This window comes from Gossypium hirsutum, chromosome A12 (genome assembly GCF_007990345.1).
Source record: "Gossypium hirsutum isolate 1008001.06 chromosome A12, Gossypium_hirsutum_v2.1, whole genome shotgun sequence".
In the NCBI taxonomy this organism is placed as follows: Eukaryota; Viridiplantae; Streptophyta; class Magnoliopsida; order Malvales; family Malvaceae; genus Gossypium; species Gossypium hirsutum.
In genome coordinates, this window is record NC_053435.1 from 79,877,427 (window position 1) to 79,896,492 (window position 19,066).

General features: G+C 32.9%; 1 protein-coding gene and 1 long non-coding RNA gene across 2 annotated transcripts; both read right to left on the bottom strand.

Annotated features, from left to right (window-relative positions):
• Window positions 1-192: 192 nt before the first annotated feature.
• LOC107929257 (K(+) efflux antiporter 2, chloroplastic) lies at window positions 193-10,831 on the bottom strand. Its single transcript, XM_016860627.2, has 21 exons — window positions 10,563-10,831; window positions 8,702-10,398; window positions 8,198-8,369; window positions 7,998-8,088; window positions 7,606-7,742; window positions 7,449-7,508; window positions 7,250-7,369; window positions 6,772-6,840; window positions 6,226-6,291; window positions 5,534-5,623; window positions 5,012-5,116; window positions 4,784-4,912; window positions 3,136-3,345; window positions 2,640-2,789; window positions 2,465-2,518; window positions 2,263-2,321; window positions 1,743-1,809; window positions 1,496-1,672; window positions 1,349-1,405; window positions 1,001-1,075; window positions 193-581 (listed from the first exon to the last, which is right to left on the bottom strand). Exons 2-21 carry the CDS (start codon window positions 10,324-10,326, stop codon window positions 465-467), a joined length of 3,630 nt encoding a protein of 1,209 aa, XP_016716116.1. The 5' UTR covers window positions 10,327-10,398; window positions 10,563-10,831; the 3' UTR covers window positions 193-464.
• A 2,072-nt stretch (window positions 10,832-12,903) lies between these two features.
• Window positions 12,904-14,358, bottom strand: LOC107929208 (uncharacterized). Its single transcript, XR_001692768.2, has 2 exons — window positions 13,506-14,358; window positions 12,904-13,249 (listed from the first exon to the last, which is right to left on the bottom strand). It is a non-coding gene; the product is annotated as an uncharacterized lncRNA (long non-coding RNA).
• Between the last annotated feature and the right edge of the window lie 4,708 nt (window positions 14,359-19,066).

A 19,066-nucleotide genomic window follows, 5' to 3' on the forward strand; every position in this document is an offset into this window, starting at 1 on the left:
AACCAAAAAGGACAAATCGAACAATTAAATAATAATTTTATAACTTTTCATAATTGAATGGCAAAAAAAAATATCAATAATTGAATGACTACCTGTGTATTTTACCCTAAATAATTTATCAAAAATTATTTAATTTTAAACTAGGACGTAAATATTTCAATCGACATATGAAAAGAACATGAAAAACAGTAATCCATGAAAATGTTCCTTTCCTGTCTGTTACCATTTAATGACAAAGTACAACAGTTGATCCTTTTTCTCTTAGAATAAAACAAGCAATTAATAAAAGTCCCATCAAAAATTTTTCAACCGCTTAAAATTTTGTTATTACTGGAAAAAAGGTCCTTTTTTTTGTACTATTTTCTGTACAACTTACAACAATGGGAGCATGTAGTTGTTCTATACAGTTTTCCCCCCTGAAAGGGGGGGAGGGCTTATTATACCTGGTTAACACGAGGAACCTTTCATATCGCCAATTCAGTAACGTGGTTATCGTCCGAAGAATCCGGCAGTTGAGTTTTAGGTTTATTCGTGACTCGCGAAAACCCATAACCGAGAGAACTTCCACTAGCTTGGCATAGCTGTGGAAGTGAAAACACGTTGGGATTATGATAAAAATATTCCTTGAGATGTTAGGAAATAAACAAAAATAAAAGGGTAAAAGTACTATCTAAGCCCCTGTACTAAGAGTCCGATTGCATTTTACTCTACTAAAATTTTATCCATTTGTATTGTTAAAAACCAACATGGCTGCCGGAATAACCAAACAATGACATGAGGCGTGCAACGCATACCTCATACTAATGTAAAGAGACAAGTTTTTAACAGTAAAAATGAATAAAATTTTGAACAGAAAACCAATTTGCTCTTTGATCTACCGTATAAAGATTAATTTGTCTATTTTTTTTTGAGAGAGGGAGAAATGCAATCCGTCTCCTAGTCTAATGGCCTCTACGATACTTTTACCAAATAAAGGAAAAAGTAGGGGTGTAGGGAGTACCTCTGTTAGTTCCGCAAGATGGCGAGACCTAAATTCGTTGATTGTTGCTGCAATCTCAGATGTTGGGAGTTTAGCCTGCAGAAAGACGGGAAAAGAAACGATATGGATTGTTTAAGATATCAATATAAGTACAAAAAATAGAATAGAAGTGGAAGCATCGGATTAACAGATGAATATAAGACATCTGCACGGTTTAACGCAGGATTAATCATATTAATAAGTGACCGATGCAAGTGTTGCACATCCAAATCATGACCTCTAGCTCAGAGACAATGTTAAAACCACTATGGCCGAGGAAAGCATAACGGAAACAAGGTGCCCGGGATTTGAAAATGTAATCCATCATACCTGAGCTAGGACAGCAGCAGCCAACTGCAGACTTGGTTCCAAGGTTTCTGGCACAACCTATACTCAACAAGGCAGAAGAGAATAAGGAAAAACCAGAAGAAGAAAAACCACAGGCGGTAAATTTAATAGAAGGTAAAAGAATATTACAGCCGTAGCCCCAGCTTTTTCCAAATTAAGGCCGTGATCAACATCATGAGCGCGGACAAAAGTTTTCACATTAGGGAAATACTTGCTCAGAGCCCAAACAGTTCTATAATTGGCACCAGGTGTATCCAAGGTTATTGCCGCAGCACAAGCTCTTTCAGCACCAACTTTGTGAAGGACCTAATCACCAGTGTAAAAGAAGTCAAATGGTGATCTCCAAGTCGGCTTATTTTGAACGAATTTTGCTTACCTCTCGACTACCAGCATCTCCAAAATAAACAGGAATGTCCAGGGAACGCCCCATTGCCACCCTATCACTGAAAGGAGCAGAAACTTTTAGTACTTGCCATGATTAATTGATGAATTTTAGATATCTGCTATTTTGTGATGTGTACCACTGGTATAGGCTATGAAAGTACAACTACTTGATGGCCATTTCCAAAATGAGTCAGCCTATTTCCATGAATGTCTTAAGCTTCTTCAACAAAAATGTCAATCACATAGTAGGCAAAAGCGACTGTTTTACATTAATCGTGAACATTTATATGCATCAATCTCTAGCTCATAATCATGCGCTATATCAATACATTGGTAATATAGAAAATCAAAGACAAACTCATGAGTCACGGTATGGGCAGGTATCTTGGAGGAATTAAATTGGCATACACAAAGGATCTATACCCTAGATTAAGATGGAGTCAGATGTTTGCAAAATCATAAGCATTATGATCGATGATTATTTGACTTCTCTTTAAAAAGAATTATGTTACCTCCGCACATCAAGGGCAACGAATGGAATTAGGCGCTCCGAAAGTAGCTGAGCTATGATCTGAAAACATGCAAAGAAAAAGAGAAAACACGACATTGTTACGGACATGTGTTTATGGATTATTAACTAATTTGAGAAGAGGTTCATCAGATTAACACTTTCAGACTAATTTTTCAAATTCAAGTGTGCAAATATATAAATACCTGCCCAACACGCCCAAATCCACAAATGATAATATGATCTTGCAAATCATCAGTCTGGAAATAAAACCAAGTTAAAGAGACAGATTAATAACTATTAGAGATCCCATTACATCAAAATCAGATGCTTAATATATTGAAAAGAGATTTACTGCATAAAGATACTTTATTATGTTACCTCACTCTCGACAGGCAATAAGCTTCGAACATCATGTAGCTCAAAACGAGAGGCAATTAACTGGCCTCCAGCAGCAAGCCATGGTGTGAGGGCCATTGAAATCCCCACAACAAGGAACAACAATGAGGATAGCTGAGAAGACATTATTCCCTGCCAAAATCCCCCCATTAATACTTGCATAAGTGATAAAACACTGCATATTAGCACTTGGGTTTCATTATTCAAAGAACAACGATTCTTGTTGATTTAGTAAAAAAACGTGCCCATTTACCTAAGATATATGATACAGTTAACGAATATTCCAAATTATAATGGAACAAATATGTGAACAATATATCTTTCTCAAATGACAAACCACCCTTACACTGACAAAACTCAAAAGTAAAAATCAATAACCCAACAGGTTAACTAAAAATTTACCAAATACAAGATAAACTATTAGATGCGGATGAGATAATCCCATGACCAAATGATGTTAGTTAATAGTGAAAGAAACCTGATTAACAGCTTCACCAAAAGCCACAAATGCAAATTCTCCACCTGGAGCTAGAAGAAGACCAACCCTTATGGCGGATATGATCGAAATACCAAAAAGTTTACCAACAACTGCCACCAATATGGTCTTGCCACCAAGTAAGAGTGCCAATGTCCCCGCAATGACAGGAAAATTTGACACAAGAAGCTTTGGGTCAATTGACATTCCAACCTGAAAAGTCAAAATGTCAACAGTTGCATATGCTCGATCATCAATGTATGGCAGTAACAATAACCTAAACCAAAAACAAGCCAAATTAAGCAAGTGTTATCATTCTCAAAACTTAGTAACGTAGTAAATGATATGAAGACTTTATCCAACCACCTCTTCCAGTTTTCTCCTACTTCCACCTATGAGATAAAATCATCCTCTATGTATAAAGAATCTTGGTAATATGATTGTTGTATAATATTCACACTAAGGACACGTTTGGACAGCACAGAGTAAATGAATGAAAGTGTAATTATTAGGGTAGTAATTATACCCTTGTAATTACAACAAATTGTAATTCCCTAAATGTAGCTGACATAAGATAATTAACATCAACCTTATAATATTTGGGTTTATAGTTCAAATAGTTTGTAGCTTTAATTATATAAACTTAATTTGACTGACAAACAGTAATTAGCATCAATCTTATAATATGGTGCAAAGAAAACCATTTCTATTTGCTTAATTAGTATCAAGCTTATAATATTTGGGTTCATAGTTCAAATAATTTGTAGTTTTAACTATAAATTTAATTTAGATAATGACTTATGCTAGATTATATTTCTTTCTATAATATGTAAATTAAGTAAAAAGTAATATAAAATTTATAATATATAAACTTTATAATAATAATAAAAAAGATTTTATAAATTGTCCAAACCTGATAAAAAAAACTATAGTATTTTTTATAATTAAGCAATAATAATAAAAATAAAAATAACTATAATATTTTTTTTATGATTATAATATATAGTATGTACACGTAAATAAGTTATGTCCATACTTCTTAGTCATAACTTTTTATAAATAAATACATTATGCAATTTTATAACATGTACATTATTTTTTATAATATATTATAAATAAATACATTATCTTTTACCATTATTTTAGATTTTTTTTAGGATTTAAATAATATATTTTTATTATAACTTTATAAAATACAAAAATTATTTTTATAATAATTTTTAGAAATTAAAATATAAGAACCGTTATACCATAAACATCCAAAACACTTATAAGTGTTTATGCTTATAATATAATTTTCATAACTTTGTATAAAAATAATTTTTTAAAATTGGATTTGGGTATAATTACCTGTGTAATTACCCCAATTCTCACCCTCCCCTCTAAGAATTGGAAAGTGAAATTGGGGTGCTCCAATTACACCCAATTCAATGGGACCCACCAATTATAATGGTTACACAAACATGCCACCCTTGTGTACTTACAAGCAATTACGCACAAACCCAATTACTAGATGGCTTTCCAAACACTACCTAAATGGCCTTCATAAGAAATGAGCACCAGGTACAACTACAACTGAAGCAAGAAAGTAATTCAATGAACAGACAATCTAGTCATCCAAAATGGAGAGGCCACCAAATAAAATACCCACCGTCATGAAGAAGAGACCCAATAAGAGGCCACGATATGGAGCAATATCTGATTCAACCTGCAAAGAGAATTCAGTCTCTGCAAGAAGCAAACCAGCTAGAAATGCTCCCAATGCCATGGAAAGTCCAGCCTGTTCAACCAGAAGAGTAAAAACAAAATGAAGGATCTAAGGTATTATTACTACAACAGAAGAAAAAGAAAAATTGACAAGAATGTATAGTTTTCGTACCCTAGCAGTAAGGAGACTTGTCCCTAGAATAACAAGGAGGGTATTGGCTGAGAATATTTCTGCATTTTGATTTTCTGCTATTTGCTTATAAATTGGTCGAAGCAACTGCAAGAAAGGAAAAAAGTATACAAAAATCAGCAGCTGCTGCGTTTCTGAAGCATTATCCATTTTCAGAGTCAAGCACAGGTATCAACAACCTTAGTAGATTCTGAAGATTGTGGGTAAATTGCATCTATGAGTTAAATACCTTTCTTTTTTGTTACGATTTATGAGTCAATACTATCAGACTATTAGATGCATTTCTTATATGTATAACAAAGCTCTCACAAACTATCAGTTAGCTCCACTAGAATGATACCACGTACATCCAACCAGGTTATATTTGAACGCTCTTAATAGACAATTTGCAATTTTTTTAATCAGCAAAATATTACAGGATAAGTTAAGATAAAGTAAAACAATAAAAATTTAATGTCCAAACCTGAGGCCATAATTTATGAATGTCTTAGATATAAAACTTACCAACCGTCCCCCAGCAATAATTGCAGCAATGGCAACTGCTGCCTTAACAGCAGCCAGTCCAAGAGCTTCAGCAATGGCTCTAAAACCAACCTGAAAACCAAAAAAATTACATAACTCAAAAGTGCAAATATAAAATGTAGAAGTATCAGCAGCGGTAACAAGAATGTGGCAGATAAACCAGACAAGGGGCAAATTTCACTTCTTCTTAACTTGCCTTAGCCATCAAAGTTCTTTCATGTTTTTCCCTAAATATTTCCACTTGCAAATGTTTCCAAAATACTTCCTTAGAAGTTCATTAGAACCATTTAAGGAGGCAACCATCAAATAATAAAAGAAAAGATTTTGGGGAAAGCACATGCTCCCTCAAAGCAAACTAGTGGAGTATGCTGCAAAGAAATAAACATAAACAGCTATTAAGAAACCCAAGGAGATGAAGGAGCAGACAGCTTTCCACTAATAGAAGCTTAGGAAAATCACTCATCAAAACCCGAGCCCCAAGAGAGCTTTATGGTTCATTCATCAAAATTTGAGCCCCAAATGAACTTCATGATTAATGCAAGTATCAGAATAAAGAACATAGATGTATGTGAATGACATACTATCAAAGCAAAGCCAATTAGAATATTCAAGGTCAAATGAGGAATAAAAAGGAAAAGCAAAAAATGGATATATTAGAATTTAGAAGATCTTACCCCTCCTTTTGATGAATTTGGTGAGATAAGAGGTATGAGTATAAGCAAAACAACAACAGCCAAGTCCTGGAAAGAAGAGATATTAATCAATAAAAATTCACAACCAAAACCATCCAAATGAACTAAATGTCAAAGTGAACTTCGAAAGACTAATGAGGGAGGATTCCAAACATATCTAGCAGGTATTATTATGTGTCCTAATTGCCAATTTAGTCGGATCATTCATAAAGCATTTTTAGTACTATGGGAGCAAGATGGCTTAATTGCATAGGCGATTACCATGTTGCATTGAGTATATAACTAATTTCATCTTTGCTTACTTCAACAGTAAATATGTCTGTTTAAAACATGAAGATTGGGAAAGAAGATTTAAAAATAAGAAGAAAAAGAAAGGGACAAAAAGTAGAAGCAGGCATACACGTATCGGTTATCAAGACATTCATTTGTATAATAACTGAATAAAGAACTATTATCACTGACTGTAAAATTCAATTCATAAAAAATGCCTCCTGAAGTCAATCCCTTTTCTCAAGATCCTAGGACAACCTGAAAAAGTAGGACTGAAAATGTAGCACGCCCATGGCGTGAAGTACTCTCACCTCGCTCCTGTAATACCTGCAAATGAAGACAACAACAATTATAAGACCATTAATGGAGCCATGAGGTCTCTTTATCTTCTGTGGTAGGTATGTTATTGTAAAGGAACAAAAAATATGAAAAGTAAAACAAATGACAAGAGTTTGATACAATCAGGTCACATTCATGCTATTACTAAACCTATTAGGTAGATTTGTGAAGACAATCGCAAGAAACCAAGTTATCTTCTAATTTCTAAAGATTTTAAGAGGTCGCAGAGGAATATAAGAGGAAAATAGATGTTTATAAATATTCAACAAAAATAAAATTTGAATCTTTTGCCCTAGCAAGCTTGCTAAAATTTGTGTCCTTCAGGATGTGCAAGAGTAATAATAATACAATGTCAAAATTAATAACATCTGAAGCAGAATGTGTCTATGTTAATTACCTGCAAGACAACAGCAGTTGAAGATAATGCCAGGCCATTCCCAATCACAATTGCAGCTGGACCAGGCTGCCCAGCAACAAAATGAGCAACCAAGCCAACTACAACTGCAGTCACAAGGACCTGCATCACATAAAAGTATAAGTTAAAAGAACTTTCAAAACATATGTGACAGTAACAGAAAATTTATTTTCTCAATCACCTGCGCAGAGCCTAATCCAAAAACATATTTCTTCATGGAACTTAACCTTTCGACGGATAACTGCAAAAGGCAAAATATGGGCACATGTTTAATACCATCTTATAATGATGGAATTCAATGTAAAGCTGCAATTATGGATGTATAAAATAAACTCCACCTCAAGGCCAATATTGAATAGCAAGAAAACAACTCCAAATTCAGCTATTGCTTTGGTCCCATGCACATGACGGATTATGGAAAGACCATAAGGTCCAATCAAGATGCCAGCAGCCAAATATCCAAGAACGGGACTGCCTAAAAATAGGAGCAGATAGAAGAAAAACATCAGTAAAGGAAAAATAGAACAAATAATGGTAAGGAGAAGGAAAGAGAAAAAACATTGTTTTCTCCAGACTGTGAGGAAACATCATAAAAAGCAAATAGAGAATTCAAACATGAGCACCAAAAGTCTTTGCAAAAGTTCATATTGACAAAAGATCATGCGTTTTTTAAGAACGCCGACTCGATGCTGCATACTAAAATGAGCTAAAGGATAGAGAGTTTAGTCACCTCCAGGAATTTTCTGAAATATAGGCACAAATATTACACTTGCAAGAAGTAACCACAGCACATCAAAGAGAGAAGCCTCCTCCTCATTCATCTGAGAAATTCAAAGATTGAAATAAGCTTCTGACAAGCTGCTATATTCAGTATGATTACAATCATAAGAAACAAATGGAGAAACTAATAAATGGTGTAGGATCACACACCTCTTGATGTGGAAGAAAAGCAATTAGTTCTTTTAGTTTTTTAGGAATTTTCTTTATTTGTTGCATCAGAGGTTTTGCATTTAAGGAAATGTCGTCTATACTAGTAGTTATGACATCTGGCTGCTGCATCAACAGAGCTCTCCTCTCTGCCTGATTAGCATAGAAGGCAACCCTGTGATCAAAGGCAGGCAATCATTTTTGCAGGCATCGAATCTTATAAAAAAGTAACAAACTGATAAAACACAAACTCAATAAAATGGTTCCTTCCAGAGGAGTTGATCCATTGTTTTTATTATAGTCAAGCAGTGAATTCTCTAGATCTAAACGTTTGATCTAAGAAGAAATAGACATAGCATTCCAAAAGAAAAACATCTTGTTTTAACAGAACATGCCATTTTGGTCATGAAGGAGAAATTAACGCTCACCAAAGACATATACAGGAATTTGAGAGGAGTTATAACTAATTTAGTTAATATAATACGGTAGTAATATTCAAAAACATACCCAGCTCCCAAGAGCAGTACTCCTACTACCAGTTTAGGAATTTGTTTCCTTGCAGACTCCAAAAGACTCTGGGCGACTGACAATGGTGTGAACTCTGTCCCATCATCGGCGAAGGAAAAAAATGATGCAGGGAAGAAACGTGAAGATTTCTTCAACAACGACTTTGAGGAATTAGGGGGTGAAGTCTCCCTTGTCAGCTCCTTCTGAGATTCCGACTTCTTCGATTGAACACTTTTTGACTTTTCTGCTTCAATTTCAGCTTCTGTTGGAGAATCTAAACCCAGGATTCCGTTCTCATGATCACTTAGATCATCAAATTGTTTGATATCTTCAGAACTTTTTCTAGCTTTACCAGATATGATGTCTGCTGTAGGCTCAGCAACCACCATGCCACCATTAATCAAAGCATCCCTTTCTCTTTCAACAAAAACATCATTAGGACCCCCGGGACTGATCTCCTCCTCAATAACAGTCTCTTCAGCCGAAACCTGCTGCTCAACAGTCTCAACAATCATATTAGAAAGAGACTTTTCAGCTTTTTGCAGAGCTATCTCTGCATCATTCACATGCTGTGTAGCTTCCAATTCAAAAGCAACAGCTTGCTCAGCTAAAAGCATGATGTTTGCAACTTCTTCCTCAGCTTTCAATGCATCCATCTGTGCTTTCTCTGCAACCTCATTCAATCTATCTGCTTCTTTCTGCAACTCCCCCTTTTTACTCTGCAGGTGCCTTAACTCCGCTTGACAATTTTCTAACTTCTCCTTACATTCTCTAATCTCATTTTGTGCAGTCAATGCTGCTCCATTATCTTCCCTAATATCAATTTCCACATCACTCTCTCCAGAATTTTCTGGGGAATCGTTTCCCTTTTTCAGAGATTCAGATGAGTCTGCTGTCACCTGAAGCCTTGCCTCAGCTAAAGACAATGCCATCATTGCCTTTTGAACAGCCTCTTTAGCAACGCACTCACCATTCACAATATCTTGAATCATATTAAGTGTGCTATTAACATCATTCCAAGCATTGGCTGCTTCGTCCTTCAAAGCTATAGCTGCTTCTGATATTTTCAGAGCCTTTTCCTCAAACATCCTACTGTTAAGACGTGCCACTTCCAATTCCTTAATCGCCTTCTGCAACACTTCCCTCAAGTCATCCAGACTAGGTGTTTCCACTTCACCATTTAGATTTCTATCTTCTTCTTCCAAACCATTCCATACAGTACCACTCAAACTCCCATCACCACTCTCTGCAAATTCCACATTCCGACCATTCCCATCAGCATAAGCCAACGAATCATTACCTTGACAACACAACCTAACTACTCTTACTTTCGACACATCACGCAAACCGTAACACAACGACCTACTAGAGTACGCACTGCACAAATGACGGTTAAATTCCCCCCCGAAAACCAAATTCGAACTTAAACAACCACCATAAGCCATACTTTTCCTCATTTTCTTCAAACACCGAGTTTTGGATCCAATCATGGGATCAACAACACTGTAACTCAAATTCCTACATTTAAATCTAGGACATAACGGATCCAGCATCCTATAACTACTAATACTCCCTTCACCACCATGAAATACCATAGGACGCTTAAAACTACAAGCGAAATCCATCTTTCTTCACCACACCGATCTTTATTCTTAGCAACGCATTTCAAGAACTCTAATTGACCTTTTATCAAACACCTGGAGCAATAAAAAAAATTAAAGAATCCACGCTAGTAACCCTAGAACAGCAAAACCAGTACATACTTCACAGTTTATACTCATACAATACAACATATACATAAAATCGGTACTGAATAAAAATCAATAAGTAAAAAAAGAAAATGAAGAGAAAGCGAACTGACCGATCAAAGAAACGGCGGAAATGTAGGAGAGAGGCGGAGTTTGAGAGGAAAATCTTATGACTAAAAAGCAAAAAGAAAAAAAAAGGCAGAAAATGACACAACTGATAAACAAATCAACGTGGCCTTTTTTTGCTTTTTCAATTATGAAATTCACGAGTTTATTTTACTTTTTTTCTTTGATTTTTAATTTTTTCCCTCTATTTTTTTTTCTGTTTGGGAAGTAGGAAAGGGAGGAGGGAAAATTTTGTTTTTTTATTTGGAAATTAGATGATTGGTGGATAAATTTTGTTTTTTTATTTGGAAATTATTAAAACAAGTTTTAATTTTGTAGATTTGGTCTTTTGGTGGTAAATTGCATCTAAGGTCACCAAACTATTAATAAACTTACATTTTGGTCACTCAACTTCAAAAAATTACAAAATTATCACTAAACTATTCGAAAGTTTTCATTTAAGTCGCTGCGCTGTTAAATTATTATTGTATGGCCTTCTATATTCACACTACCTGCAGCAATCAAAAGTTCTCATTCTCTTTCTTTTTTACAGTTTAATTTTTTTCATGAAACAACTTTAAATTCACGAATCTACGAACTAAAATTCAAACAACTTTTTTCTCCGACCCTCGATTTTAATTGTCAGATTGACTTGGATCTAAAGTAAATTTTTCTACTAATCGATAGATACCATTCTATCATATCAATCTCCAAATTGTCATTTGGAGCACATTGGCCCAATTTTTTTAAAAAAAGAATATACTAGTGACTTAAATAAATTTTTAACTAATTCAATGACTTAAATGAAAATTTTTAAATAGTTTAATAATTATTTTGTAATTTTTTAAAGTTAAATGATCTAAATATAAATTTACTAATAATTTAGTAACATTGATTACAATTTACCTTTTTTTTGTTGAGGGTGACATGATTTTATATGCTCTTTGGATATTCCAGTTATGATATCATATGCAGTCGCGTCAACCACGCGTGGAAGCTACGGATTCTTTATTTGTCGTTGCTTGTCCGTCATTATTTGAATGGTCACGGCCTCTGGTGCGAGTTGGGAGGCGCGTAGAGCCAGGGACTGAAAGTGAGCCTCGTTCATTCGCCCCCATCTGGCTGCCAAGAGCCGCTCGCTCCACGCCTCTCCCTCTATTGATGTTATTAAGCTTTTGGTTTCAACTCTTACTTTCACGTTTTTTTAATAATAATAATAATAATTATTAGTGTTAATCTATTAGTGTTAATTTATATATATATTTTTGGCTCTTGAATAAATTTATTTTGATATATGTATTTTTTAATGTTTTCGGTAATTGGATTGATAGTCTAACTTGTTAGACTACCAGTTTTTTGTCCGACTAATTTATTTGAGTCAATTAAATAAAAAATAAAAAAATGCTAAAAAATAAAAAAAATCGATTCAACCTCTAGCTTAATTGATTTTTTAATCCGATTCAATTGGTCCAATTAACCAACTCAATTGATTCTCAAGCCAATCGGTCTAACCCCATATTTTAGCTCGATTTTGAAAAACGTGATTCTTTTTATCTATTTTAGTATATGAGTTTTGGGATTTTTCCTTGTTTTAATCTCCAAACTTGAAATTAGTAAAAATTTAATGATGTTACACTTGAAATTGTGTTACATCATTACTTGAAATTGAAATATATATATGTATATTTTTTTTAAATTTCAACTACACTTTTATAAAATCCAATGTTAAGACTCAAAGTGGATCTAATTACTAAATTTAGAGATTATAGTCGATAAAAATTACAAGTACTAAAATATACCTAATTACTAAGTTGGTGAACAAAAATTATATTAATTATAAGAGATAAATATAAAAATTATACATGAACTTTTAGCCAATGTACAATTTTATATGTAAACTTTTATTTGTGTAATTATACACATAAATTTTTAATTGTGATTTAAATGTATATATAAAATTTTGATTTTGATTCAATTGTATATATTTAAATAAATACATTAATTTTTTTTATGTTTAATAAGTAGACTTATTTTTTTTTACAAAATGTAAATGTAAAATTATGTTATATTCGCTTGAAATCCAAACCATTTATTAAAATTGATTTAAAATAATTTAATTTAATATTGATGATGTCTTTTCCACTATGGATTGAGTTTGAGGGTAATTTGCACATGATAATAGTCCCAAGTTGGAGGTTGGATGTATGTTCAATATAGATATAAAGATTTGTGGGTATATTTTTTTAATACATGGATCAAATATTAAAGAAAGCATGAATAATGTAAGAGAAAACTAAACAATTAACATGATTGAGGGTGGGTTTGAATAGGCAGTGCAGTTATATGTGGTTAGTATAAAAACACAGTAGCGATGAGATTAAATATTGTAGTTGTAACAGGCCTATTTTGCCCGGCCCAAGCCCAAAGTAGACAACCAAAAATTACCAGTCCAAAGTCCAAAATTCAAAGCCCAATTACAATATCAAACTCAAACCACAACCCAAAATCTCTAACCCAATTCATATTGGCCCAATAGGCCCAAAAGACTAAACCAACTCAGAAACCCTAGGGTTTCTGAACCTTTGTAGCGCCGCACCCCTCACGTGCTAAGTCAGCACGCTCGTCCCCCGAAGATTACCATTCTTGGCATCTTGCACCAAAATAGTAACCTCTACCTCGTTGACTTCTTCATGACCTACAAATGCAACAAAGAAAAGAAAGTAGCAAAACAGAGAAAGCAAATAGGAACAATAGAAGCAGAAGCCTAAACAATAAAAATCAAATCAAATCAATATTACGGCTATAAAAAGCCCCAAGACCAGATTGTATTTTTTTACGGATTCTTGAATAGAAAAAAGAAAACAGTCAAAAGCAAACATTTCAAAGGTGCCTCTTTTATTTTAATTTTTTTCATTTTACTCGAAATAAAATCATAAATGATAAAATCTCACCGTTGGTCCATTCTCCATCGTGGTTGAGAACCTCTAGTGACCCAAACATCACAAAACCCATTCGGGTTCCAACGAGGGTTGGAGGAGTGGCGAAGACGGAGGTTTTCTTCCCTTGCAGTTCACCCTTTCTTTTCGTTTTTGTTGTTTTTTTTTTGTTTTTTTTTTAAATCTATCCTAGATCTATTTAAAAGAAAAAAGAAAAAAGGAGGGGGATTCGAAATGCCATGGCAGAGCCACAGCGGAGCCATGTCCTAGACTCGCTGGAGCCACGCCGGACCCCTTGGCCGGATTCTAGAATTTGAGGGAGAGGGTTGAGAGCCCCTTTTGTTTTTTTGTTTGAAAAGTAAAAAAATGAAGTTTTTTTAAAAAAGAAATAATTTAAATAGCTTTTGTGAAACGGCACCGTTTCACTTAGGCTTTTAAAACATAAAACGGTGCAGTTTCAATGAAATAACCCGAGACCTGACCCATAATCGACTAGGATCCGCGTGTTTTTGGACTGAGGGCATATTTGTGCCGTCAGTCCCTCCGCTTTTAAGGATGGTTTCAATAGGGTCCTATCATTTTTCTGTTATTTTTTAAGTTGGCCTCTTATTTTTATTTTTGTTTTAATTTGGTCCTTGGGACATTTAAAAGGGTAAACACCTAAAGCGGTGTTGTTTTGAGGGCAGGGAATAATTTCCCATTTAATCCCCATCTTTTGTCGCGTGTTATATCTGGACCCTCATTCTCTATTCTTTTAAATTTGACCCTTTAATTTTATTTCATTTTTTATTCAGTCCATTTCTGTTCTTTTTTTTTAAATCTCACTCTATAATTTTATTTTTATTTCACTTCAACCCTTTTTTTAAAAATTCATTTATTTATTTACTTGCTTATACATTCATTATTGCTTTATTTTACTCATTTGCTTGTTCATTTATTTGTTATATATGTATATTCCTTTTATTTATTGTTCTTCCAATCTTTAATAATCTTTCACTAGTTATTCATTTTATTTACGCCTTCATTACTATTGGTATATTATTATCTATTATTATTTCATTATTATCTATTCATCTATTTATTTATTACCCTTTTTATATCTTTAAAATTAGATTATTTTTTCACTTGTACATACATATTGCTCCTATTATTTATTTATTTATTTATATATGTTTTATTACAAATTGTTCCTTAAATTTTATTTATATTTTAATTTGGTTCTTTACTTCCAATATTTTTATAAATTCTTTCCCTTATATTTATTTATTATTTTGTTATTATTGTCCTCACTATTATTTATTTATTTCATCTTTGCTTATTCATATTTATATGTTTTATTATTGTTGTAATTCGTTTGTTTATATTACTATGATTATTATAGTACATTAGTATTATCATAACATTCATTTATTTATCATATATACTCGACTCGTATAGTTGTTTTATATTATTGCATTATTATTACCCCATGCACTATGTTTAAATATAATCGATTGTCTTTGTATTATATTTCAAATAAGCCCATGTCATTTTAAAATTACGTTTGGTAATTATTTAAAAAGGAAATTTTTCAAAGTAAGGCAATGCTCTTTATTTGGAAATTTGAGGTAGTCGTGTCCTAACTTACAGGGTTTTGATTTTTCTTGTTGAATCCAAATGACCGAATATCCTTTTAAAATTAAATACATGAGGTATTGAAAAAAAAAACGAAGGCAAACTTACTCTCGAGTATTCGAAGTGTCGTGTCCTAACTTACGGGATGTGGCATTTTGTTGCCTCGAGATGAGAAGGTCTTTAACATACTTTATGATTTATTCAAATGATTTTTGAGTATGCACATTAGTATAAAAAGGGATCGTATTTTAAATTCTTTTCAGATTTTCAACTTTCGATATTAAGACATTAATTAATCAACTAGGTACCAATTTCGGGCGTTACGAGAGTGCTAATCCTTCCTCGTGTGTAACCGACTCCCGAATCTGTTTCCTAGACTTCATAGACCAAAAATTGTTGTTTTAATAAACCAAACATTTTATTAAAATAATCACGAGGTAATCCGGTCACACCTCATAAAAAAGATTGGCGGCGACTCCCATTTTTCGTTTTTAAAAAATCAAAGTCGACGCATTTTCAAATAAATGGTTTCAACAATAGTGATACTGTAACATGAGATAAAAAATAAGCTAAACGTACCGCAACTCATCGCCCATCCAAACCAACCTTGAAGCAATCTTGTTGCCTCTTTATCGACCTAATTCAAGGCTTTAGCATAAATGCTACCTATACCAATATGACTTAAAAAGACTCCACAATACTATGATGTCCTCCTAAATAGGTTGAATTATATGGACCTTTTTACCTTCAAAATTTGCTCTTAAGAATTTATTCTTGTAACACCCCCTACCCGTATTCGTTGCCGAAATAAGGTACGAGGCATTACCGGAGTTTACGAATTAATTTTTTTTAAACTCAATATAACCGCTTTATAGATATCTAACCTTCCCTGCAATTTTAAACCAAATACAATCCACATCGACCAATCCAATTCAACATATTTTCAACATAGATTAACGCATATAGATTCACGCATATTTATAAGATAACGTCATCACATACCAAAACCAAGTTTGTCAACCATACCAATGGCTAACTTTACATTCATTTCACGTTAACATTTACTTTATTAACTTATACATGCCATTGATTTCCAAAATAAAGTGTTTTTATATACCGAAATCTTGAGGTTGATAGTGTGATGTGTCTCCGACCAAATCCGACCTCTGAGCTCTCAACACTACAAAATAGGGAAAAAGGAAATAGGGTAAGCACTTTGTGCTTAGTAAGCTCATGTAACAAGAACTATACTTACCTAATATTTTCAATACAATGCAATAAACATTCATATATCCATTCAATGCATTATTACCCTAACATGCACAAACTCAACATTTAAGTTAGTCCAATAATTTCCATGTGTCAATAATATATATCATGATTGATTTACTCATCAATACTATGATTTCCATTCCCTTATTATTTTTCCATATTTATCCCGTTGAATTTCTCGGAATTTCTATGGATTTTCAAAGGTACACTTTTAGTGTACATTTCCGGGTCCGTCAATTCATATTCATGTGCGCACATTTCCATTTCAGAGAGCACACTCCCGCGAACCTCATCCTTACAGCGGGATTACCAGTCCAGGCTAAATTTCTTGCAACGACAATTACTCTAATGAGCTTGGATTTGAATTACTAGTCCAGGCTAAATTCAGACCCTAATTCGAATTACCCATCCGGGATAAATCCATTTTACACATATTCTTCGGGAGGGCTATATCAGGATAGGATCACCCGTCCGGGCTAGATCCTTTTTACCGTCAATTCCTTTTCAGAGATCCATCGAATTTTCCTTTCATTCAACAGGGATTTCTTCCCCTTTTTATCAAATATATCAATGTTTCATCAATTTTCATACAATGAATATTCAAATCATATTCACATCAATGGCATACATTTCAAGCATTTAAGAATATAATTCAAGTTACACGAACTTACCTCGATACTTGTTCGTATACACAAATCTACTGATCCCGAACTTTTTCTTTTCCTCGATCTAACTTCATATTTGAGTTTTCTAGATCTAAATAAATGAATTTAATTATCAATTTAATACATTTCATGTTCATATGCAAAATTCTCTATAATTCAACTATTATTTATAGTTCATTCAAAGTTGTCTACTTGAGTCATAGTCACTAAATTATTTTTATCTTGAGCTACAGAACTCCAAATTAGGATCCGCTAATTTTCCCTGAAACTAGACTCACATATCTTCTTATCATAAAATTTTCAAGATTTTTAGTTTAGCCAATAAGTACAGTTTATTCTTTAAAGTCACCCTTGTTCTGCTGTCTGATAGTTCTGACCCTTCTTCACTAAAAATTAATTATCTCTTCATACAGAATTCGAATGATGTTCTCGTTTATTTCTCTTAAAAATAGACTCATTTAGGATTCTATACATATAAATTTAAGCCCCTAATTATTTTTCTTCAATTTTTTATGAGTTTTCAAAGTCAGAATAGGGGAACCCTAATTCATTCTGATCTTGTCTCACAAAATTCATTATATCTCAAGATTTACAAATCCATTGCTTACACTGTTTCTTCTATGAGAAACTAGACTCAATAAGGTTTAATTTCATATTTTTTTCATCTAATAATTCTATTTCTACAATTTATTGTGATTTTTCAAAGTTAACCTACTGCTGCTGTCCAAAACTGTTTTAGTGCAAGCTATTTATTACCATTTTTCCCCTAGGCTTTTAATAAATGATAATTTCGTCCCTACCCAATTAGCCTCTCAATTGAACTGATTTTTCTCAATTAACACTTTATTCTATCACCTTAAACTAGTTTACAACCTTTGGAAATCATAATTTCAGCACTAGACTTTAATTCCAAACATTTTCACATTTAGGTCATAAAAATCAATTTCTATTGAAATTACCTAATAAAATCATCTCATAAACAAATTAAAGCTTAAATTTCATTATATTTCATCATAAAATTACAGCACTCAACCATGGTGACTTTCAATTTCATTCATGAAATCAAAAACTAATGAATTTAATAGTAGGACCTAGTTGTACAAGTCTTAGAAACACAAAAATTATAAGATATAGGCAAGGATTAACTCACTTGGTGCAAAAATTATAAAATAAAAGCTTAGATAACCCCTCCTATGTCTTTTTGGCTGATGAGAATGAAGAAAAATGAAGAAAAATCTAGATATTTCCTATTTAGTCCTATATTTATTTAGTTAATTATGCAATATTCCTATTTTTCCCTTAAATCATCAAATTTCCTGCTGATTTCATGCCCTTGCCGTCCAGCCCAAATAAATTTTAGGTGTAATTTCCTTTTAAATCCTTTCTCATTATACACTTAAGTTATTTAATTATTTTAGCAACTTTTACACCTTTTACAATTTAGTCTTTTTTATTTAATTGACTACCCAAACATTAAAATTTCCTAACGAAATTTTAATACCACATCACTAACATTTAATAAATATTTATAAAAATAATTTCGATTTGGTTTTATGAGATCGAGATCTCGATACTTTGTTTTTACCTAATTTCTTCAATAATTTCTTTTTCTAACTAACCGCTAAATCGGTAAAAAAATTTTATCAATATTTTCATACGATTTTCCTATTATATTAATATTCATGCAATATTTTTTTTAAATAATTTCTCTTTAAATTTGATTTGTGATTACGAAACCACTGTTCTGATAACCTTCAATTTAGGCCATTACAATCCTTAGTCCAAAAAGTTGTTGAAGTAATACCCATACGACTAGATGGCATCAGAACAAAATTGAGCAATTAGCAGTTTGTCATTGACTCCATGTACCTGATCGAGTCATTCTTAGATTACTTCCCTTGTTCTAAACTCGGGTGTTTGGAATAAGATGACCATATCAACCTTTGAATTACCTATTTTCCATTCAATAAAGATGTTGAAACCCAATGCTGGACCATTATCAAGTTTCATGTCCAACCTAACTTG